The sequence below is a fragment of the Equus asinus genome, chromosome 2 (assembly GCF_041296235.1).
Source record: "Equus asinus isolate D_3611 breed Donkey chromosome 2, EquAss-T2T_v2, whole genome shotgun sequence".
NCBI lineage: Eukaryota > Metazoa > Chordata > Mammalia > Perissodactyla > Equidae > Equus > Equus asinus.
In genome coordinates, this window is record NC_091791.1 from 151,681,622 (window position 1) to 151,706,581 (window position 24,960).

Here is a 24,960-nt window from a genome sequence, read left to right on the forward strand (position 1 = left end):
GGCCTGATGTACCAAGGCCTTTGGGCTCTGAGTGCTTGGCTGCCTCAGCATGCAATGTGACATCAGGCATGTCACTCACAGAGCCTGTTTCCAAGTCATTCATTTGGCTGATTCATTGTTTCAGCCCATTTCACCCCTGAAGATTTAAAAAATGAGGCACACTTTTGGCTTCTGGGAACGTGGGCCCAGCCAAGCAGAATTAAGAGACAAAGCAGAAAAGCTCTCCTCAATGCTGGGCTAGTTTCAGGACAGACCAGTCCAGTTGTCAGGAGAGGAGCAAGTCCTGGACGTAAATGACCTTTCTGATCCCCCGGAGGGTTTTTAAATTGTTTTTGAGGCATTTTTGTTTCTACATTTAAATACTCTTTTAATAACTTTTTCTGTTTACAAAAGTAATGCATATTCAATGTTAAGACACTCGGAAAACACAACACAGGAAAAAGCCCTCTGTGCCTATCTACCATCTGGAGACAGCCACTGCTAACAATTTGATAGAGGCCTTTTCTTTGCACATGTACCCACAAACATATATACATACATATTTACATATTTTTAACAAAACTTGTATCATGCTGTGCAGATATGAAATAGCCTGCTTTTCTCACTTAACAATAGCATATCATGAATATTTCTCAAATCAACGTCAGTTTTAATGGCTACATGGTATCTTCTTAGCCCTTATTTTGGACATGTAGATGATTTCTAATTGTTTGCTATTAAATATCCTTGGTACATCCATCTTAGCACTTTCCTATGCTTATTTCTTTACAGATAGATTTCTAGAAGTGGAATTGTTAGAATAACATGTATGCATATTTTTAAGGCTTCTCCCTTCTGACAGGTTTTACTGTTCACACTCCCACCAGCAGAGAGGTGCCTCTTTTCTTATACTCAGGATAGCATAACCTTTGGAATTATTTTTGCCTATCTTTTCCTTTTTCTTGGGAGTTTTTAAGGAACTTTCAGAACCAAGAGACCTAGCCAATTCTGCCTACCGTGCAGTAGCTGTTGAGACCTTGGTATTTCCTTTTTTATCTGGGCAGAGTGGTACCCTGAAGACAGCCCTACTCGACTACATCAAACGCTGCCGCCCTGGGGACAGTGAGAAGCACAACATGATTGCCTTGTGCTTCAGCATGTGCCGTGAGATTGGGGAGAACCATGAGGCAGCTGCCTGCATCCAGCTGAAATTGATCGAGTCTCAGCCCTGGGGTGAGAAGAGGTCACAGCAGCACCCCTGGGGACAGCGCTGCCAGCCAGGGGAGGTTCTTAGGACTAAGAAAGGCAAGAGCCCATGAGATTGACTGCTCCCCCTCAGGTTCTAACAGCTACTCAGTGGGACCCCAGCTGGGCAGACAGTAGATGGAAGGAGACTTGGAAGGCATTTGCCCCTCGTGTAGCCTGTGTCACCCATCAGGAACAGATGCCATGTAAGCATGCCTTGATGTTTCAGAAAGAAATGAACTAAATGGGTCACTGACTCCTACTCCAGAGTGAGTGCATTTCTCGCCTTTACCTGAGTAAGACATACCTGCCTCCCTGGGAATATGAGCTGGAATGTTTCTAGTCCAGCCCACCAACACTGAGTAGGGTGAGAGTAGCCAGCCTTGGGAGTGAGACACACTCAACAAGCTTCCTTTACTCCCCTGCAGAGGACAGCCTCAAAGATGGGCACCAACTGAAGCAGCTGCTGCTGAAGGCCCTGACTCTGATGCTGGATGCAGCAGAGAGTTATGCCAAGGTAACCATGGAAGGTCTTATTCCAGACTGCCCTTGGGGCTTGGTGTCTGCAGCAGGAATTATTTTGTCTCTGGGCTCTTCCAAGTGAAGGGGGAGGGAGTCATGGGCCAACTAGGGGTACGTAGAAGGGGAGAATTCAGCTGCTGGAGGGTTCAACAGGAGAGATGAAGACAAGTCTTTCTCTACCGGTGCCTCCCTCCACCCTTGTCCCTCAGGACTCTTGCGTGCGACAGGCCCTGCACTGTCATCGGCTCACCAAGTTGATAACACTGCAGATTCACTTTCTGAACACTGGCCAGAACACAATGCTCATCAACCTGAGCCGCCACAGGCTGATGGACTGTATCATGACCCTACCTCGGTTCTACCAGGTGAGCAAGGAAAGAAAAATCTGGCCAGCACTGACAGCATCCTCTCCTGCTGTCCCTCTCAAGGACCCAGAAGTTGACTTACTTGCCTAAGGTCTCAGAGCTAGTGACAGAATCAGGACAGTTCAATTCTCCTGACTTAGCTACCTGATAGATTAAACTGCCTTTCCATGGTAGTATTTCTTGCTAGCATGTTGTTTGAGCAGAGCTTAGAGGATAGTTAGACAGTAACGTCTCCTTCCCCCACCCTGTTAGGCCAGCAGAGAGGCAGACACCTTTGCCCCTTAGACTCTGGCTGAGGTTCAGAGGAACATCCCTGCAGGTGTACCTGGGGCAACATAGGGAGTCTGGGCTTCTGGCAGGCTGGTTCTAGCCCTTTAATGAGGGGTGGTAATCAAGGAATCAGCCCTTTCACCGTTCCTTATACAGTTGAAGTAGGGGGAAAAACATTCTCTCTCAGCAGTTTTATTAATTCATGGTGAGGAAGATTAAAAAGACTGAAGGAAGGTATTTGGGGGTTTAAGGGAGCAGAAATGTCAAACACCAAACTTTTCACCAACCCTGATACATACAGCCTTTTAACATAATTGGTAATGATCACATTCACTGTATGAGTATACAGTATTAAGCTGTTTTCTAAAACTATTTGCCTTCAATTTAACGTCAAGTAGGCTCTAATGGTGTCCTTTTTCCCCTCCATCCTTTTTAAGGCTTCTATTGTGGCGGAGGCCTATGACTTTGTTCCTGATTGGGCTGAAATTCTATACCAACGAGTGATTCTTAAAGGAGACTTTAATTACTTGGAAGAGTTTAAGCAGCAAAGGTTATTAAAATCCAATATATTTGAAGAGATTTCAAAAAAGTAAGTATTAAAATGCCTCTGCTTTGAGATAAGGCATGAGTAAGAATTTCATGGCTAAGTCTAACAGTGCATATAGCTACCCCTCTGCTAGAGATGGCAGAGATCTCAAGAATCCCCAGAAGGAAGAGATCTTTTAACACATTTATGCAAAGAGATGAATGAAAACACTTTTCTTATGGTGCTCTGTACATAAAAAGGGAGGATGGCTACTCAGCCTGCCTCAGGTGCCGAAATCTCTAACATCAGAGGTCCCCTTTAGAGTACTGAACTTATTCTAATAAAAGTGAGCATTAAATACTCATTTTTAATGAAATAATTTCAATGTTTATCAAGCACCCGCTAATATTAGCCTTAGATAATTCCCCATACTCCAGCACCCTCTCCTCTATAGTGATAAGAGTCAGAGCTGACAGCCCTCAATCAAGATACAGTATCTTAACCTGTACATTCTGATGTTTCTTTGTCTAGATATAAACAACATCAGCCTACCGACACAGTTGTGAAAAACCTGAAGAAGTTACTCACGTATTGTGAAGATGTCTACTTGTATTACAAACTAGCTTATGAACACAAATTTTGTGATATTGTAAATGTGCTTCTGAAGGACCCTCAGATAGGGTGCTGTTTAAAGGACATGCTAGCAGGTTAGATGGACTCAGATGACACAAGGGTGGCTACTGCCAAGATTTCATGGGTGCCTGTTTTCCTGTACTGAAATGAGGTATCGACAGCTGTTTGTGATCAGAGCAGAGTGATGCATTGGGGATCTTTGTTGTCCAAGTTGCAAAACCCCAGGACCGATCATACAAGTCCTTTGTGAATAGTGGGTAAAGAATAAGAGAATTTTCACAAGGAAATTCCTATGTAAGACTAATTTTCATCTATACCATTTTATATAGATGTTGGTATTAAAATCAAAAGCTCCATCTTCCTCAGGATGGCTTCTACTTTAGGAGATGATACAATATTGATTAAAGAATATCTATGCCTGCAGATTCCAGTTTCAAAGGAATTTAATATTATTTACACAGTTAAGGAACAGATGGTACATTTCCATTTGTTAGAAACTGATCTCTGTAATAAAATATATTTAAATTCAGTGTTATGTCATTATTACTGCTAAGGAAATCTTAGCCCTTCTCTGCCTTAAAACAATCTTTATTTGCTGTGATTATTGCTGTGTAGTCGCTGCTTTCTGTTAATTCCTCAGATCAGTAGATGGTGCCGTCTTCCACTTGGTGATCTACAGAGCCTTGACGGAGGCTATTTCCTATGTAAGACAAGTTAAAAACGTTTTTTGTTCTGTCCCTACTTCTGATTCTGTGACAGTTTCAAAAAGACTCCAACCACAAATTTGGTTAAATTGCTTAAAAGAAAATATATAATAAAGATCAGCTAATCTATGCTTACAGCTATAACCTGAGTTATAAGCTCAACTACCCCAAATAAATAGTTCTTCTAGCTACTTAGGCCTTAGGATCTAAACAACCAAATAATTTCCCCAATAAATAATAATAAGGCAGCCCTATACCTTTGTTGCTCTAGGGTGACACTATTAAGGGCCTGGCAAATCATTTTTGTTTACAGCTAAAACTACTCGTCAAGCACTTATTAAGCTTTATTAAGTATATAGAGAACTCTGGTCCCAAGAGCTGTGTTCTATTCTTTCCAAAAATCTCTCTTGGGAGATAACACAAAATTTAAGTCCTCACAATAGTGATTTTATTAAATTAGTTGCTTTATAAAACATTGCAGATGTCATAATTGTTAACATAACAATTTACCAAACTGTAGTTAACTGGTGCAGTTTGCTGAGCATGTTTTATAAAGGAAAGGAACTGCCAAAACCCTGTTAAAGTTATTCCATCGCAGCCTAGGAAAACAAAGGATATTTGTTTCTCAGACACTTAAATCAGGCAAATAAAACAGGTAAAGAGTTTCCCTCCCCCATGTGAAGCACTCCATCAGTAGAAGAGTCTGATAAATATAAACTGGACAGTCTATGCATTCAAGAGATTCCACAACTTGTAATGCAATATTGGAGAGGTTTACGTTCTTCAGCTTCAAAGTTGGAGGGTTTTGGTCATTTAATTTTTAAGTATCCAACTAGTGCTTTTCAGCCGCTGTATCTTCACTCTGAGATAAGCAGTCTTCTTCACAATGTATTTTTAATATCCTCACGCTCAATTTTAAGACAAAGCAATTATAATACTAGGTGCATACCACATGCCCTTGCTGCAAACTGCTTTTCTTGACAAGTTATGAAGTAGTTCAAGGAGGTATGGTTAAGGCTGTATTACTGAAGGGTGCTGGTAAATACTACACAATTTTTTGTCGTGCTGCAACCTTTGTTTCCAATTTAGTGACTGCTGCTATGGAATCAGATAGCAACAATGACAACATTATTAGGTTTGTTTTTTTAAACTATGATTTAGTAGCAACTGAGGTTCCCAATTTTCACCCCTTGGCAGCAAGATCCAAGTTCCCTCTTTTGCACATTAGCACCTAAGTTGTCAAGGGGTTAAATTACCAGCACAAAAGATACTGCACTTCTGATTGTAGCATTTGGCAGAACTGAAAGGAAAGGAAGTTGTGCTACATGTTGAAGGGATTGTGGGCAACAGAAAGAAGACACCAGGAGAAGATAAAATGTCACATGAAGTCTTCATAGTCTTGTACATATCCTCCATCATAACCACCATAATCTGCCAGATCGTCTTTCATGGTGGCCTTTAATCCCCCTCCAGGAACCACACCTTTCTTCTTCTTTTTGGCTTTGCTTTGCTAAAGATAAGAGAGAGTTAATTCATGAGATTTTATCTATTATGGGCATCTTATCTGGTAATAGCAACCCTCATAGAGACCCAAAGCCTCTGGTCCCAGAAAAACTTTACCTCTCTTAAGGGAGATCCCAGACCTAACCCAGGGAAATTTCTATTAATTCAAAAAAGACGACTGTGAACATGTCTGTAAACAAAAGGATGGTCATGGCACTCACACTCCTGTTCTATTCCAATTTAAATGGTACTGGTGAATTGCCTGACTTTTAAGTTTATTAGGTCAGGCTCCTACTACACTTGAGAATATTATGCCTACACTCCCATCCTAATGTGATACATATCTCCCCATACACCTTGCTCCTTACCTTTTCTTGCTTCTGTTTTTCACTGCAAAGCACAGTCAATGAATTGGTAATCTTTTTCAAGTCGTCAATTTCCACTAAAAGAAAAGGCATACCACTAATTTTTAAGCATTTTGAGGAATATGAAAAAGCAAAATATACACTCTTTCACAAGTGTTATGAGAAATCTAATTTGTCCATCATTAACTTCAGTAACTTTGAAAAGGCCAGGAATTTCTCCCTGTTTAACAAAACATGGTAAAGAATCATTCAGTCTATGACTAGGCTTACAAATTAGAACTATTTAAAATGGGAAACTCAACAACAAAAATTTATAATGACCTGTAATCAACACGACACCATTGATCAAAGACAAACTGGAAGTATCATTAAAGCTCACAAGTGCTCCCTACCATCCTTCCTTACCCAGTCTCCAACACACAGAGGTTATACCCAACCCACGTCCTTCCATAACGTATCCTTGACGCTCAGTGAGGAGAAGCTGAATGAACATGGAACAATTCTGAAAGCTACAGATGACAACTCCCCACCCCTTGGGGTCTCCATTTTCTAGCAGAGGAACTAAAATGAAAATAGTAGATATCTCAAATCTCAAGCGTCCTACCAGGAGACAAGCCTGTTTAGTGGACAATACATTCGTCCATTGTTATAAAAATATAAAGCTAGAAACAGACACGAGTTTTTAGCTACCAAAAAAGTGTTCAGTTTTGGTTAGAGAGCACTTTCAAAAACAGAAAAAATAGGGGCCAGCCCAGTGGCACAGCGGTTAAGTTCACACGTTCCGCTTCGGCAGCCCAGGGTTCGCCGGTTCGGATCCCAGGTGCAAACATGGCACTGCTTGGCAAGCCATGGTGTGGTGGGCGTTCCACATATAAACTGGAGGAAGATGAGCATGGATGTGAGCTCAGGGCCAGTCTTCCTCAGCAAAAAGAGGAGGATTGGCAGCAGATGTTAGCTCAGGGCTAATCTTCCTCAAAAAAAAAAAAAAAAAAAAAAACAGGAAAAATAGTACAATCATATGTCACTTAATGACAGAGACATTCTGAGAAATGCATCAGGCGATTTCACCATTGTGTGAACATTCACGGAGTGTACATACACAAACCTAGATGGTATAGCCTACTACATACATAGGCTATATGGTACTCTTATGGGACCACTGCTGTATATGCAGCACTGTATATGACCAAAACATCATCATGCGGCATATGACTGTACATGCAGAATAAAATACCAACTATGGGTATATATCACTCACTGGTCAAATTCAGAACCCCAGCTTAGTCATAATTTCTCAAAGAAAACCCAATTTAGAATTCATTGTGTAGAATTCCTTTTTCTCAATCTTAAAAACAGAAAATACTAGCAAAACCAGTCCCTTCTACATTAGAGCTACACCACCCCTGGCTGTTGGTCCCACACCCTGCCCCTGAAATGTATGACTCCTCTCAGGTCATGGCACCACACCCATGGACCCAGAGAATGGGTGCCAGATCTGTTGAGCAACTTGCACCTGGTCACAGGCTTCCACATTTGGAAAATGAACAGATAACTCCCTGTGGTCTCACTCAGCTCTAAAATCCTGTATGCCCAGAGACCATTTTCCCCAAAAGAAACTTCGTAGCCCCTTTCAAGATATAATTAGATAAAAAAATAAGCCAGTGTTTTATTAGCTGCTGTATTAACAAAGCCCAGGTGTTTCTTTGGGAAGCCACTGTAAAAACATCAAGAAGGCAGCATCAAAAAGCAAAAACAAAACTACTCCAACTAGTTATTTGAGAACAACATTCCCAAGGTAACTGCTAAAAAGCAAATCTTAAATCTAAATTATAGCATCCAAAGAAAAGTTAACCTCCATCTTCCTGAGTATGATGTGCCCCTATTAACTAAAATCAGCCCACAGGGGCTCGAGATTAGAATTACTTACATGAAATACACACATCTCGAACTAAGGCTTCCAAAAAACTGGCATAATATAGTGACTTTTCATATTGTGTAATTTTATCTTTTAACAACTTTCCAAACTCTGTGAAGTCATCTCTTGAAGATGGGTTCATAGCATCTATTCCATAAACTGTATTATTAACACCTGTAGGAGAAAGGGAGCACTGAAAATATCAGAAAGATTTTTAAAAGTTTATAAATCAATTAGCTATCTGGATAACCCTGCTATTTCATTCTAAAGCAGAAATTCTTAACCTGGGTCCACTGGAATCCTTGGACAGAATTCAGGGGGTCTGCAAATTTGGACGAGAAATAAAAATAATAGCTTTATTTTTACTAACCTCTAATTTAGCATTTCCTTTCATTTTGATTACAGGCAACAAATCACAGTGGTATCAGCAATCCTTGACTATTACCAATAGAGATCAGATATTTTCATACCACCTTACAGTTGTTGCAGATATCTTGAAATATTATTCACAGTCATCATTATCTTCAAATTACATTACTTATTAGACCTGCCAATAAATCTTAATGCATTAATAAACACATAATCACTGTATCACAGAAGTATTTTAATATTTTGATACTTATTTCAATATAACAGATTTCCTTTATAAGTAAAATCCTGTGTTTTTTATTTTATGCATTTAAAAACATATTAAGAGGCCCAGAGGCTTCAGCTGACTGCCAAAGGAATCTCCAGCATAAAAGGGATGCTCTTAAAGTGTTTGTCCAAGAACAGCCCACGGGTAAAGTGGGGAGAAAAGGAAAAAAGCAAATAAAACAAAATGGTTCCTGTGAAAATATCCAGCTAACTACCTCCAGAAGCTAAGCAGGGGTAAACCATATGTTAAATTCCAACAGAACAATTAATCTGGCTGAAAAGGATTCTAGGCTAAGAGACAAAATCACTGATTCAGTATTTTAGCATAAGAAACACAACATTAAAATCCTATTAACCAAACGATGACTATATGAATGCACGTGTTTGCCTTTTAATCTGTAACTGGTGTCCCATATTAGGATTTACGGGTACTGCATAAACCCTTCTCTGTAATAAACACATAGAAGCTTTTACTATCCAATGAAGACACAGGATAATGGCCGAGTGCCCTCTGTAATGAGATGAGTACAGCTCAAACATGCCAAACACACAGCACAGCAACTCTTCAGGTTGCTAGAGACCCACTGAGAGAGAAGGTCACACTTCCGTGGAAAGGAGAATGATCACTACAGTCAGCCTGCTTGATCCATCTTAAAGAAGAGGAAGGGTGGGGGGAAATCAAGATAACTAGATCATTCTTGGCTCTAAGTCTCAATTTCAAAGTTATTTAACTTTTTCAACACAGTCTTCTACTCTGAAAAGTACTCAATGGGTAATGACAACAACAAACTTGGTTAAATGAAGTGAGAGCTCTTAAATACTATTTCTCTGGTCATGTTTCTTACCCTACCCTCTGTGCCACATAAACACTCCGAACTTTTCTCTTTACAGGATCCTGAACATGTTTGTTACCTCATGCACTAACGACAGTGCAGGCATGGCTCACAAAAATGGAAGCCCTCTACAGATAGGGCCTGGTGAGGGCCAAGAACGGTTGCAAAAAGAAATGACTCTTAGCACAAGAAGGCACAGCAGAAGCTGAATGCCCCATCAGGACCAGCATGCTACTGTCTAAGTCATACCCAGACTTAAGACAACAGCACAGCCCTACAAGTCAGTTCAATAGTTAAATCCCAAAGCTACAGACCTCACATTTCATCCAGCTGATAAATACATTTAAAGCAGCATTATATCCTACTTGGGTCCAATGACTTTTTATCTTAATAATCTTGTATTTGATACTCAAAACATAATTATTCAAAAATCTGAACACGTATCTCACTCTAAGTAATGAAATCTCAAATATAAACAGATTAAAAAACTGCTAAATGAGCCAGTATCATGTTTCTTCAAAAAGGAGGCATTTTCTGAACTTTCATAACTAGTAAGACTTCCACAGTATTCACTTCGAACTTCAATATTGCACTGCAATCACACCCCCACTTACCAAAAGTTTCTTTTGCTAATTCGAGGTCTGACTCTTCCTGTAATTTCTTTAGCCGGAGTTTATCTGCTAATTGTTCTTCTGGTGTTAACACTTTAGGTTCTTCAGGTTCTTCTAACTAAAATGAGACAGAAATTAAATTTTAAAGGGCTGGGATTATGCTGGACTCAGTACATTTCCGTATTGTATGATTTTTTTTATAAGCACATACAATTATAAATAACAATAAACACTAAGTGCTTACTGTATTTCACACATTCTTCTAAACACTTTAGATATTCTTATCCTAACTTTACAGGAAAAAACCTGAGGCACAGAAAGGTTTGAAGCAACCTGCCTATGGTAACAGAAGGCTGACGTGGCTGGTAATGTGACAGAGCTGAGATTTGAATCCAGAAAACTGAGCTTATTTCTATGGCCCTTTAAAAATAAGAAATTGAGATTAGAGACAAGGTGAAAATGGCATTCTCGTATACTGCTGCTAAGACTATATAGTGAAATAACCTTTCTAGGGAAACTTGGTAATATGTACCAAATCATAACATATTTTTATACACTTTAATCAAATGATTCCACTTCTAGGTATTTATCTTAAGAAACCAAAGATGCATACAAATATTTAACCACAAGGATGTCCAATGGAGCATTATTTATTATTTCAAATAAATTCAGAGACAACCTAAAATGTTCAACAACAGAATGGTTAAATAAAGTATGGCACATCCATATGACAATACTTGTAGACATTAAAAAACATGTTTTTTTCAAAGGCTCAGAAAAACATTTTCCCTGTATTTTTTTATCTTATATTGTATTACTATAAAAGTAACACATTATCATTGTAACAAAAACATACAATAGGAGCTGTCATTATTTCCTAATCCCACTCCTCTGAGATGACAGTTAACAGTTTAGCATATATCATTTCTACATACTGTGAGATAATTTTCTACAACAAATACGTATTACTTTTACTATCTTTTTTAAAGTGGGAAAAAACTGAAGGGAATTCGTGCCATTCATGGTTATCCATGCCTGTGTAGTTTGAAGATTTTGATTCAGAAGTCCACTGCTGAAATAGATCACAATTTACTTCTCATGGAGAAGATGAAATGAGAAAGGTCATTATGCCATGTTAGGAAATCTCAGAACACTTTCTAGAATGAAAAAGGGACATATCTCTACTTAACTGTCTTAGCAGACGTGGACATCATTAAGTATTTCCTGCATCAAAACTGAATATATCTTAACTCAATACTTGGCCTAAGATAAACTGAGTACACTCAAACTAAGCTTTCTTTATGTTGGAGACTAATATCAAGATACAACAAAATAAGTATAATTCTAACTTTAATGACTAAGAAAGACGCATCAATACAATTTATCCGACTTAAAGATTCCATTGCTTGTTCTGATCACAGAAATACATATGTAGATATTTTTAGATATACAAATTATTTAAAAACATCTAAAATGTTCCTGACTGGGGGAAAAAGGCACTCTCATATTGTTGGCAAACTGGTGCAACCCCATATGGAAGGCAATTTGGGAACATTTATCAAGACTACAAATGTGATTTGCCCTTCGACCTGGCAATCTCACATTCGGGAATTTATCCTACAAATATGGTTACACCAATTAGAAATGACACACATATATGATTATTCCCAGAAGCGCTGTTTATTAAGGAAAGGACTGGGAAAAAAAAATCTAACTGTCCATCAATAGAACATTGATGGAATAAATTATGGTACCTCTAGGCAATGGAATATCACCTAGCTACAAAAAAAGGTAAAAAAAAAAAAAAAAAGAATGAGGAAGAATAAACCAGAAATCAATGAAAATGGTTTCCTATGGAGGTCATAGGGAATAGAGAGGAGAGGAGAGGAATGGATGTTTGAGAAAAAAAAGCCAGCCAATAAAAAATGGAAGAGAAGTCACAGAGTAAGAAAAATCACCATTTTGCAATCCCTAATGAAATAATTAGTCAATGATCATGAATGATACTAAAACTACTGGGTGAGAACTGGACATAAAACTGGATTACTTGCAAGAAGAAACATGTAATTTTATAATAGAATCCTGTAACATAGAATTTTATTTTTATTTTTATTTTTTTTTGAGGAGGATTAGCCCTGTGCTAACATCTGCTTCCAATCCTCTTCTTTTTGCTGAGGAAGACTGGCCCTGAGTTAACATTGTAACATAGAATTTTATAATCAGGCTGTCACCACAGCAACCCAGTGATCAATTTTAGCATCACTAATAATAGGACAGACATTATATGACTCCTGATGTGACGTGATGCAGTATGAAGCACACAGCATTACTTCTAAAGTATTCCAATAAAAAATGCTTACTCTGAATCCAATCAAACTTTTAGACTTAACTGCCAAGTTACAGGAAATTGCAACTATAATGAAGCAATCAGACAAATCTAGAAGGTAGGATGTTCCATAAGACAACTGGCCACTCTCTTCAATAAGTCAATGTCATTTTAAAGAGAAAGAGAGAGACAGTCAATCTAGGAGACTTAGGATATATTAACAACCAAGTGCAACGCAAGGTCTTCATCTGAACAAACGATATGTAAGAGACATTTTGGGACAATTAGAAAAATACCTATCAGCTGAATATGAGATGATGTTAAAAATTATCATTCATTATTGGAGCCATCTTGATGTGCTTTATGTCCCCTGTAACCAAAGGACTCCTAAATAATGCAATCACTCTCATCATCAACAAAAAAGTTTACTATAGGTCTACAAAATGTAGGAGCTTCTGGTACCCATGAGAGTACAATCAGGCTGCCTGGGTTTGAAGCCTGCCTCTGTCACTTTCTAGCATGTGACTTTAGGTAAGTTACTTTACCTCCCTGTGCCTCATCTGTAAAGTGGGATAATAATACCCCTACCTTGCTGAATCATTGGGAATGTTAAATGAGATAATACATGTCTAAGGCTTAGAACAGCACCTGGCACAGAATGAGTACTCATTAAATGTTACTACTGGAATGTTAAAAAAAAAATTATCATTCATTATATTAGGTATATAATCATGTGAGAAATATTCTTGTTTTTTCAGAGATGCATACTGAAGTATTTAAAGGTAAAATGCACACTGTTATTTACTTGATTATATTTTAGCAAAAAAAGAATCAATGAAGCAAATATGGCAAAATATTAACAACTATTAAATTTAGGTGATGTGTATGATTATTCACTACATTATTTTCTCTACTTTTTTGTTTGAAATTTTTCTTAATGAAGAGAGTCAAGAAAAAAACAAGAAAGTTCTCTATGATCTGATATGGAAAGATCTCCATGATACATTAAATAAGGTGCAAACTTAAAAGAGGAGTAAGAATATATAATTGTATCCAAATACATAAAGACAACTTGGAGCTGTAAGAAATCAATATTTACTTAAGAGATAAAGGGAGAGAAAAAGAATAAATGAGTCAAGGGTTGGGAGTGTTTCTTAATATTGTTTTGATTTTTGAATCATGTAAATGTGTTTCCTATTCAAAAAACAAATCAATTAATATTCCTGATCTTGCTCCAAATAATCAAGAACAAAAACACTTATATAAAACACTTAGATGGCAGAGAAACAATATTTTTATTTCACTCGATATGAACACTGCAAATAAAGACTGATCACAACTAGAAAGAACTGCAGGCACTCGCAAAAATCACTGACCGTGGTCACTACAAAATCATCGCTGTTCCTGAATGCTTGTGAAAACTTAAAAGGCAATCTAATACATAAAGCTTCCAGGTTTAGTTTTTGCAAAAACCACAAATTCAGTTTGGAGACTCACTTATCTGATACTGTCTATTTACAGTCTTTACGAAGCCCTTCAAATAGCTAGGTAATAATACTTACTGCCTGTTAAGACGCTGTACTACTGCTGATGTGAGAATTTTATATTTTAGAAAATGAACAGTACCTACCCTCTTTTTAATTTCTTCTTGCCTTTTCTTCTGTTGTCGTTCTTTCTCTTTTATCTTCTCTGCTATTTTTTTCTTTTCTGAAATTTTTACTTCTGAAAGTAAACAGATGTTTTAATCACAGTTATGTTGAATATTTTCCAGTTTACGGATGAGGCAGACATGATACTTGTATACTTCACGAAACCAAACCTCTCCCAGCTCCAATTTCATATGGTGATTTCCTGGCAAACAAGAATGGGAAGGTTCTGGGAGTCTTCCTTTGTCCTTTCCAACCTGACCCCTAAGACCCAAACATCTCCCTTGATATTTCCCCACAGTCCTTTAGGCAGGACTTAGATCACTCAACTATGATGCCACACCCTCTACTCTCTCCTAACAATATCATTCAAACAGAAAAACGGCAGATATCTAATCCAATCACATTTTGAGGGGAGAGAAGAAATGCAGGGAGAAGAGAATAAAGTGAGAATGGAAAGATGTTTGGTTTCCAAGTAACAAAATTTTCAATTTTGTGAGCATTCTGTCATTTGTCTTAACATAAGCACCAGAGGCTCACGAAGACACAAAACCAAAAATGGAGGAACTCCTGTGGCTCACCTGGTTTTACTTCTGCTTCCTCTTTTTTTTCGTCATCATCATCATCCCAGTTATCCTAAAGAAAAGGACCACCATTAATAATTTTTGCATGTTTAATTTTCCAAGAGAACTTTATTATCAAGTTGTCTAACTCCATAGAAACAAACCTGCTGATATTTTTTCGGTATTGCATTAAATTTATAAATCAATGTTGGGAGAACAGACGTCTTTATAACGTTGAGCTGCCCTAGCCAAGAAAAAGGGCTATCTTCCCATTTGTTCAAGTCCACTTCTGAGTTTCTCTCTTAGAGGTCTGCGCATTTCTCTTTAGGTTTATTCCTAAGTATTTCATCTTCTCTGTTGCTACTGTAAACTGAGTTTTTTTCCTTTTATGTCCTTTAACCAGTTATTATTTGTGTATAGAAAAGCTATTGTTTTTGTACGTTAAATTTTGTATGGTGCCCTGGTGGTCTAGTAGTTAAGATTCGGTGCTCTCACCCCTGCAGCCCACATTCATTTTCCAGTCAGGGAACCACACCACCCATCTGTCGGTTGTCATACTGTGGAGGCTGCATGTTGCTGTGATGCTGAAAGCTATGCCACCAGTATTTCAAATACCAGCAGGGTCACCCATGGTGGACAGGTTTCAGTGGAGCTTCCAAACTAAGACAGTCTAGGAAGAAGGACCTGGCCACCCACTTCCGAAAAAATTAGCCATGAAAACCCTATGAATAGCAGCAGAGAACTGTCTGATATAGCACCGGATGATGAGAGGATGGCATAAAGAGAGGAGAGTGTTCCACTCTGCTGTACACAGGGTTGCTAGGAGTCAGAATCAACTTGAGAGCACTAACAACACACTTTATAGAATTCATTTATCACTCAAATTAGTTTTATCATGGATTCTCTAGGGTTTTCCGGGTATACTATCACATCATCCACAAATGAGATAACTTTACTTCTTTACCAATTCTTACATCTCCACCATTAATTTCTCTTATCTAATTATACCACTGGCTAAACTTCTAGTATAATGTGAAGAGTGGCAGAGATAATAGGCATCATTGCCTTGTTCTTCTCTTAATGGAAATGCCTCTTGTATTTCCCCATGAAGGGCTATGCACCCCACATTTACGCAGTAACATTTATCAATCTTTTTTTTTATTCCCTGTGTATTTTTGAGTCAGTTAGATACTTTTTTCTTACAGTAATGAATTTTCTTCTAGAACATGTATGCTTTCATTGTTTTATCATTTACATTGCTGATCCATTTGGAGTTTTTTCTTTTTATGGTGTTAAGTGTGAATCTAATTTTAATTTTTTCCAAATGGTTATGCAGTTGTTAGAGCACTATTTATTAAAAAGTCCACCTTTGCCCTTAATTTACCATATACTAAATTCTCATGGACATTTGGTTTATTTCTGCTTTCTAGCCTATCCCACTAGTCTATTGTCTCTTCATGCACCAGTACCATACTGCTTTAATTACAGCGGCTTTATGGTATGTTTTTCTATAGGTTAGGGCTAGTTCCCTCATGTAGGTTTTGAGGGATTTTTAGTGTTTTCCTGGCCATTCTTGCACGTTTGTCTTTCCACATGAACTTTTATATCAACTTGTCTAATTCTCTAAGAAAGCTTCTCCATTAACAAAACACAAGACAACCAAACCAAAACTAATAGCCTTTCTTAAAGTAATGCACAATTTTTTTTAAATAAAAAATTGAGAAAACTTTATACTTGTGACTTACCCATATGGAAAAGCATCCAACATTCTAGGCAATGAATCGATATTTCAAGTGATATTCCATACAACATAACCTTGGTTAATGAATTAAACCTACAGAATATTTAAGCCCAGTATTTAAGAGGAGTCAAGAAACAAAGTATTAAGCAATTTTCTAAAGGGTCCACAGAATTTAGAAGGTTTAAGCTTAACAGAGATAGACACAGCCCTGTATTTAAGTAGGGCTTTAATCTATAGGTAGCCTGGCCGTTGTCTCAGCAACCACCAGGCACACTATGACACAGCATTTGAAGCTGAGCCACAGGATGGCAGATGCAAAGCAGGAGGCTCTGACGCTACTGGAAGATGCAGAGGCTGACTAATGTACCCTAACTATGACACGAAGCTTCTGGTTTTATAAGGAGACAGATCATAAATCTGAATCACTCCAGGTATATAAACCAACCAAGCCTTGATTCTTAATAAACATCTGTAAGTCCACCAAAGAAATCAAATGTCCTGATTAAGGCTATCCTGGGGTATGCAAGCAGAGTGGGAAGAACTTTGTAGAAAAGTAAAAATATTTTTATAATCACCTTACCTTGGCAATTTAACTCATAGTTCACAGTTAACTGATTGAAAGCAAACCAGCTAATCATTGTTTGGACATCTAAGACACAGAGTTAGAAATTAGAGAACAAATGTTTGTATTACCTGGTTTGCTTACGTGTTTGTATCAAAACACCATAGTACAAAAGGAACCAGAGCGCTAAAAATAAAAGTTAACTAGCAGGAGTTTTCTGTTGTTTCAATCTTCACAGAACATAGGAAAGCTGAGTCTGTGAGTGATATGCTGCTTAGGTGGTGCTTCAGATAGCCTCTCTTAAATGACCATTTGCTTACTTCCAGGGGGTGCATATTTATAACTCTCTACTAATAATAGTAATGTTAATAGTAACAATAGATAGCATTTACTGAGTGCTTACTTTGTACCAGGTACTGTGCAAAGGGCATTCCATGTAATAACACAGTTAACCCTCAAAAAAGTCCTGTTAAGGGGCTGGCCCCACGGCCAAGTGGTTAAGTCCACGCGCTCCGCTGCAGGCGGCCCAGTGTTTCGTTGGTTCGAATCCTGGGCGCGGACATGGCACTGCTCATCAAACCACGCTGAGGCAGTGTCCCACATGGCACAACTAGAAGGACCCACAACGAAGAATGTACAACTATGTACTGGGGGGCTTTGGGGAGAAAAAGGAAAAAAAATAAAATCTTTAAAAAAAAAAAAAAGTCCTGTTAAGTAACGTAATTTATCTCCATTTTACAGATAAGGACACTAAGGTCCAGAGATAACTATCCCACAATCTCAGGGAAAAATAACGAAGGAACCTGTTCTGAACAGACTAAAATTCCTTTAAAGTGTCATAGTAAACATGACTTCTTACCTGAGTCCTGAAGTATAACATAATTATCTGGAAACCAGGTCCCTCCCCACCAAAAGCCATTCTTTCAATTAGCTCTGGAATGAGCTCCCTTGGAATCACAGGGAATCTCATCAAAGAGAAGGGTTATGGCACATACTAAGAAGATATGCCCAGCTATCATATCAGCTACCCATCTCAAATTGCCTGTGATGGTTTTCTACTAACTTTAAGAAACTAGTCTAGCCGTCTTTGGCACTAGGAGACCAAAAGGGGAGAAGTATGGATGAAAACAAGCAGCTCCATCTCAATAACTCCAACATAGAGAAAAAGACACAACAGAGGAGCATTTGTTTTCAGTGCTGATGTCTCTCAGTTCCCTCTCCCAGTAAAACCTCACCCCCACCCCTCCCATATCACTGCTCCCTCAGGATCTCATTCACACCAACTCTCTGTCTGACCCCTATCCCAGTCCTGCTTTCCCCATCAAAGCATAAACCTCATGCCAGACAGTCAGGTTAAACTGTCCTATCAATGCAGACATAATGAGGCTACCACAGAATTCCACCACAGAATGGATTTTAGTAGCAAAAGCAGTGGTTCCTGTCAACAAGTCCTAGAACAGCCATGATATCTGCTCCTCAGTTCATCAAAGGACCATGAAAGGCAAGCCTTGCCTGTAACCCTTACACGTCAGTACGTGAAACAAATCTGCCCTGAAGTTACTACCATACTAGGGACAAGTCCCTAAAGAAGGGAGCATGTGACGTCAGCAAAAAAAAGACTGGTCATACTTTCAAATGCAATCCCCAAAGCAAACAACCAGGTAGCTTTCCCCAGGAACTTAAAGAGTTTTTGTTTCCTTAGTTACAAATTTGCAGATGCTCAAAAAGTAAATGTAAGGTAGAATGTCCAAATCTGCTCAATTTTCTGTAAACACTAGGGCTTTGTAAACGCTGACAATAAATTCAGATAAAACGCACAAAGAGTACATAGAGAAACACATAAAATTAACACTTAAAATAGGAAGTAGGTCTATAATTTAGTAAGCCTTAAATGCTTATTTGGTTCAAGAGACTTTCAATATCTAATTAAATTCCTTACCCAATTATTTTTGATAGCCAATAAATCCTCCAACTATAATATCCAACTTATCTCCAAAAGAATCATCCACACCGCTCTCCTAAAACAGCCAACTTCCTAAGAACAGACGCTGTTTATAAACTACTTGCTCATCTATATTCTTGTTGTACACATACATATCCAACATAATTTGAGCCATTTTTCTGAAAGAGATGGATGCCTTTCAAGTTTAAACAATGCTCCCCAATCAAACATGACTAAGAACTGAAAACAAAACAGAAAAATTTTAAGCCATGCTTTCTTTTTATTTCTAATAATGTAGCCAGTAGTTGGCTGGTCTGTCATTTTTATAACGTACAACTGCAGAATGTCACGTGCAATCAGAGAACACATTTAGGGCTGAAAATGCTTTCCAACTTAAGCAAGATATATTTATAGATCATCAAATAGAAGTAGCTTCAAAAGAGCAGTAAAGTTCTTCTGCCCCATAGCAATAGCCCATTAACTGACACATGCTCCTTCCTCTTTTTTCTTTAAGTAGTTTGGTTTAGATAAAGCATAACCTCTTATAGGAAAAGAGTCTTCTACTGGTATAAAAGTAAGCTGTACTGATCTGCTCTGAAAGCCTCAGAACTCTGTAAGGAGCTCCTGGCAAGGCTGGACTTCCCAGCAAAGTTCAGTTTTTAAAAGATGTTCTTTTAAACGTTCTTCCATCATCTCAGAACTATGCTAGTCTCTGGAAGCCAAGGTACCTTCCTCAATAAATTCTACTTCATTTAATTCAATTCATTAAGTTTTTAACACCCAACCAAGTATGGCTCAGCACTCAGTTGAATTCTATCTCAACGCCTACTTGTCTCATATTCAGAACTGTTATCAATCAATTCTACTTTAAATTCCTGGCTAAACAAGATCAAGATCAAGACACTAAACACTAAATAAATGGCTTATTTTCAATGGTCCAGCATGACAAATATGTTAGGTAAACACTGTTCAGTAACAAACATGCTTCCTAACTAAAAACAGAGTTTAAAAAGTGTCAGGGTATTGAAATGATATAATTGGGATTTTCTTCAAAATAATCTGGTTGAGGGAGGAAAGCAATAGTGGAGATCTAGAAGAAACAAAATTGGTTATAGGTTTATTAAACTTTTCTTTCTACCTCTGTGTATGTTTGGGATTTTTCATAGAAATTACACACACACTTCAAGATACCCATTTTCTGGCAAAATGCCCACCTTCTGACTATTTCCCAATAGTCTCCCATTTTTCTGAAATATAGATCCCTTTCTTTATAGATGCTGTTTCTGCTGGAAAAATGTCTTTACTTTGGTAGATTTAAGCTATTAACCAGGATAGGATCCTAGGAGACGGCTGAATGGGTTAAGATGAGGCAGGCAGTTCTCCACTAAGTCAGTTATCTAAGATCTTTTTAACAAATTTTATAACAACATTATAGAAGCAAATGCCTGAGATGCTTGAACACAGCCAGGAGAAGTTTTAAACTCAAAACAACTCTACACCCTTTGAATAAATATAGCTTCTAATTTGTTCTACCGAAATGCTGGGAGCCGAGTAAAATGGAGTGAAAGTTGTACTGTCCCTGCTGGCAGTGGGTAGGTACTCACTGCCTTCTTAGTCAACACAGCCTACACATCATTCCAGCAGTGGAGGAGTCGTCCAGTGATACAAGTCAAGCGAACAATTCCCTCCCACTGCCTCTGCAAAACATCAGGATAGTACGAAAGGTAAAAGAAAGCCAGTGCGACAGGAAAGCATGCTCTAGTTCTCACCCTTTTAACTGGGAAGCAGCACAGGCTCCCTCCCATGAATATTAACAATTCTACAGTTTCACCTAAATCAACTGCTGCCACTGCCAGAAAGCTCTTTGAAAAGTCATGGGCAGCAAAATGCTATAATATCTACCGAAAGACAGTAAACTACGGGAGTAAATTACTGTAACAAAGACCTCACTTTCTCTTTCATTTCTCAGGACATTACAAATAACATTAAATGTATATTCTTAAAAGTTAAACACTAGATGCTGACATAAACTGAAGACTTACTGTTTCTACATATCTTACGTTTGAAGACTTTTTAAAAATTAACATATATTTAAGGACTATGATTATTCAATCTTACGGAAACTAAGCCTTGTTTGCTTTTCCTTACAAAAGGATTAAGTACTAAAACATTAGAATTCAGAAATTTGGTATTATCCACTACCATCCAAGCTGACAAAATTCAACTCTACATTGGTAACCCTGAGCAAGCAAAAACTTGCTTGAGAATCATGGTCACTCCATTCAAAACACAAAATTCACAGTAAATAGCCACTGTGGAGGGAACTTACCCCTTCTGAGCTTAGGAAATCACGAAACGTGGCACAAAATAAGCCCCAGATACTAGATCTAAACAACTTAAGCATATTTTCCATTAGCCAGAAAAATTAAGACTACATCTTGAAGTGAGAGAGAATTAACACTTACTGAGTGCCTACCAAGTACCAGGCAACTCTGCTGAATGCTTGACTTAGTATCTCACTTAAAATACAAAACAACCCCTAGGTAGCTCCTATAATGACAATTTACAGATTGAGAAACTAAGAAAGAAAGATTAAAAAACTTATTTATGACTACAAATATAGAAATGTCAAGGCAACAATAAAATCCCAGGTCAGCCCAATTCCAAAGCCCAGGAATCAAACTACTCCATAGATACCATACCTTGGGAATCTTGGAGAAACTCAACAGAAATAAACCAACATTTCAACTTGGAAATAAAATGGATAAGTTCAGCTTTCTTCTCCAAGATCAACATCAAAGGCTATATAAAAGAAATAAGTTATTTGTATAAAAGAAAGAGACTCTGCACTGAAAGAGTGACTGGACAAGATGATCTTTCTGGTCCCTTACAACTTGTAAATCTCCAAAACTAGTTCCAAGTGGTCAGAATTATATTTATCAAGATTGATACCATTTAGATTCAATAATCTCAGGCAGGCTACTTCACAATCAGTCCCGACTACTCCATTCAAACTTCATTTTCTGGTACTTCTTTCCTGATTTCTCTAATCTTTTCTTCTCATTTGCTAACTTATTCCCAACTTTCATAACAGATGTCTTAACTGCTGCATCCAGTATGCATAGAAAAAGTGAAGGGACCAATGTGAACTAAAGGCTCAAAACAGAAAGTTCGCTACAACATGGGAAGATAACTAATATCTTGCAATGAGGCTGACAACACAATCCATTCCCACATCTACACAACACGTTAATGAACCATCTGAGTATCTTCACAACAGTACTGCTCTTTTTATTAAACCCAATGTGTGCAAAGCTCCCTTCATTCTTGAACCTGGCTGTTTGATAAACTGAACATCCACCTCATCAGACTCAGAAGAAAAGGGTAAAATCCAAACAAAAGCAGTATTAAGTCCATAGTGATTAGCTAGCAGAAATTTTTTCAACCCAAGCAGAAAAATTGTAGGGTTCTCAGTATATGCTGAAAGGGAGACGTTAGGAGAGTAAAACATTCACTAAATGAATCAAAACCACAAAAAAACCATTTCCAATCCATACAAAACTTTATCTGCACAAATATAGCATAAAAAGATTTTGAGAATTTTGTTAGTAAGGGTCTTAACATTCTGGGCTTGAGACTTTCGTAGCTACTTAAAAGAAGAAAAAAAAACCCACGAGGAATGCAGTAGTCCTGATGTCATCTGAAGCCATATGATGAGCCCCCAAGAGTTCTCAAAACCAAACGACTAAGGCGTATCTGGTTCAGACCTACAAGGCATAGGAAAAAATAAACACTGGCCTCCCTCGTCTACTCCAACCACCAAATCTTCCATATTTTCTTGGACATCGTTCGTGTTTAGATGAATAACTCACTCCTGTCAACTCCCCATTTTTCAGGTTTCTGACCCCTGGCTATCTCAGGACTCAGTTTATCCTTTTACCCCAGGGTCGGGGAAGGAAGGCTAAAAGTTATGTCGCTTTGCTGTTTTTATTTGTCTTATGTGAAAAACAGGTTGAAATTAAATAACATTTCACTCACCTAACTGCTCGAACAAATACTACAACTGGGCTTTCGGGGACATAAATTAGTTACCGGCCCTGGGGAGACCTCAGCTCGAAAAAGCAGGTGGGTTGCAAGACTTTCCATATGGGACGAGCCATGCGGTTCAATCCCCAACTTCCCCGTCTCATCCCGGCGAGCGACTCCGGACCGCGAAGTTTGCACGTGGACCGGCCCGGCCGCTGCTGTCACCTCCTGTCGCCAGCTGGTGGGTGGAATGCAGCCCGGGACGCGGACCCTCCAAGAAGGGCTAGGGCCCGGGCCGCCGAGCTCGCCAAGAAAGACCGAGGCCACGCTGCCCGTCCCCTGCCTATATGGCCGGCGAGCGGAGGGGAAGAGGGCACCGCCGGGCCCTACGCTGGCGCCTGGACCCACGGCCCGCAGGCCCGGGCGGCGCCCCTGGGCCCAGAGTCCGCCCGTCCGCCCGTCGGCGGGGAATCCCGCCCGCGACGGCGCCAGCCCGCACCCGCGCAGCCCGGAGCCCCGGCCCGCACCCACCTTGACGTCCTCGTCCTCGTCCTCGCCTTCCCAGCGATCCCCGCCGGCGGTGCCGCCGCCCCCCACCTTCCGCACCGGGTCTTCCACGGAGAACGTGTCCGCGTCTACGGAAGAGAGCGAGCTGCGTTAGTGCCTGCCTCGCCGTGAGGCCAGCGCCGGCCCGGGCCCTGCCCCCGGAACTTCTCCTCACCCCAGGAGTCCGAGTCCCCCGCCGCTGCCGCCGCCGCCGCCATCTCGAGCCGGGCGTGAGCGTGTGTGAGGGGAGCGCGAGCGGAGTTAGCGCGGCGGAGGTGAGTCACTGGATTTGCTCTCGTTGGCCGGCGCGGGGCAGGCTGGGACCGTGGCTGACTACGCCGGGACCCAAGCCCCGCCCCCTCGGGTGGCGGCGGCGACGCGCGCGCGGGCGGGAAGGGGGCGTGGAACACGGCCAGCGGAGCGTGGGGAGGGCGGGGGGCGACCCCGAGCGTCCAACACCACGGCGCGGAGCGGTTCTGGAGGATGGTGGGGCGGGGAGAGATGAAGCGGGCAGGAGATCGCCACCCCAGCCTGGGTCCCCGGGGAGGAAACGTGAGTGCGGGGAAGTTAGCCGCGCAGTCCCTTGCCTAGCGCTTGGGCCTCGCCTGTTCTCGCCACCCCTCGCCTGCCAACCCCAGCCCCACCTGCTCGGGTGCGCCCTTCCTCTGATCACTTTGATTGCCGCCCGTGGCCGCTTGTGGATACCAAGGAGACCCCCAGGCTCTCCACGCCGCGCTCAGAAGCTGGCTTTGAGCGCCACGCCCGTCTGTGGGGGCGGTGGACCGTCCTCCCCGACCCCCGGAGGGCGCAGTCACGCGCTGGGGGAGGAGAGATGCCTGGGGAAGCCGGCGTGCGCGGGGCGCCCGGGAAGGAGCGAGCGAAGAGGGCCGCCTTCCCGGCAGTCTTCCCAGCCAGGGTGCTTGGAGTCGGCTTCTGGCACGTTTGCCTCGAGTTAGTCACGAAGGGATCGAAGAGAACCCTAGTGCTCGAGGATTTTCCTGTGCTGTGAGCCCCATGAGGCCAGGACATGATTCATTATTTAGCAGAATAATTTCGAAACTCAGTCTGCTCTAGGCATAAACTCTAGCCTTGTCCTCAAGGAGCGCATAATCAGGTAACAAAGATAGACGTGTAAACAAGTTTCGACACAGTGTGATGACTGCAACAAAAAGAAACATTATGAGGTTAAATGTAAAAAGATAATATTAACGGCGGGAGGAGCGGGAGGATGCATGAAAAGCTTCTTGAGGTAAGCGCTGCAGAAATTGGAGTTTGAAAGACCAAGTGAAATTAGTGCATTTCCCATGGAAAGAACGCATATGGTCCCTCACCTGAGAGTGGCCCAATCCAGATAAACGGAGCAGGTAAACTGACCATAATGTAGGGCTTACGATGGGCTAAGCTGCACTCTGCCCTTTGGGCCACTGGGCTGCGCTGCAGGGTTTTAAGAGAGCAGTTTCAGATATTTTAATTTACTTACGAATATGTACTCGGCACAACA

The 24,960-nt window shown here is 40.1% G+C and overlaps 2 protein-coding genes across 7 annotated transcripts in view; one reads left to right on the forward strand and one right to left on the reverse strand.

Moving 5' to 3' along the window:
• SPG11 (SPG11 vesicle trafficking associated, spatacsin) overlaps positions 1 to 4,069 on the forward strand; it is a 75,776-nt gene extending 71,707 nt beyond the window's left edge. For 3 of the 6 annotated variants that reach the window (XR_006523363.2, XR_011501647.1, XM_014847076.3), the window contains exons 36-40: positions 1,044 to 1,212; positions 1,653 to 1,741; positions 1,956 to 2,111; positions 2,819 to 2,970; positions 3,439 to 4,069. Coding sequence is in view for 2 of the 6 variants with exons in the window: in XM_014847076.3 (XP_014702562.2) it covers positions 1,044 to 1,212; positions 1,653 to 1,741; positions 1,956 to 2,111; positions 2,819 to 2,970; positions 3,439 to 3,619 (747 nt within the window). In the remaining 4 variants the exon portion in view is untranslated. Of the gene's footprint in view, positions 1 to 1,043; positions 1,431 to 1,652; positions 1,742 to 1,955; positions 2,112 to 2,818; positions 2,971 to 3,438 lie in introns of those variants that run through there. The other 3 variants (XR_011501646.1, XM_044764990.2, XR_011501648.1) reach the window with 3 other exon arrangements.
• A 600-nt stretch (positions 4,070 to 4,669) lies between these two features.
• EIF3J (eukaryotic translation initiation factor 3 subunit J) lies at positions 4,670 to 24,228 on the reverse strand. Its single transcript, XM_014847083.3, has 9 exons — positions 24,104 to 24,228; positions 23,635 to 23,935; positions 23,445 to 23,548; positions 14,661 to 14,715; positions 14,064 to 14,155; positions 10,111 to 10,225; positions 8,040 to 8,201; positions 6,116 to 6,189; positions 4,670 to 5,754 (listed from the first exon to the last, which is right to left on the reverse strand). Exons 2-9 carry the CDS (start codon positions 23,675 to 23,677, stop codon positions 5,623 to 5,625), a joined length of 777 nt encoding a protein of 258 aa, XP_014702569.1. The 5' UTR covers positions 23,678 to 23,935; positions 24,104 to 24,228; the 3' UTR covers positions 4,670 to 5,622.
• Positions 24,229 to 24,960: the final 732 nt, after the last annotated feature.

Excerpts from the sequence above, each read along its gene's own strand:
- EIF3J (XM_014847083.3), bottom strand. The coding sequence starts at position 23,677 with ATGGCGGCGGCGGCGGCAGCGGCGGGGGACTCGGACTCCTGGG. Across the intron at positions 14,716-23,444 it reads ACGAGGACGAGGACGTCAAG|GATAACTGGGATGATGATGA; the intron begins GTGGGTGCGGGC and ends CCTTTTCTTTAG. Across the intron at positions 14,156-14,660 it reads GGAAGCAGAAGTAAAACCAG|AAGTAAAAATTTCAGAAAAG; the intron begins GTGAGCCACAGG and ends GTTTACTTTCAG.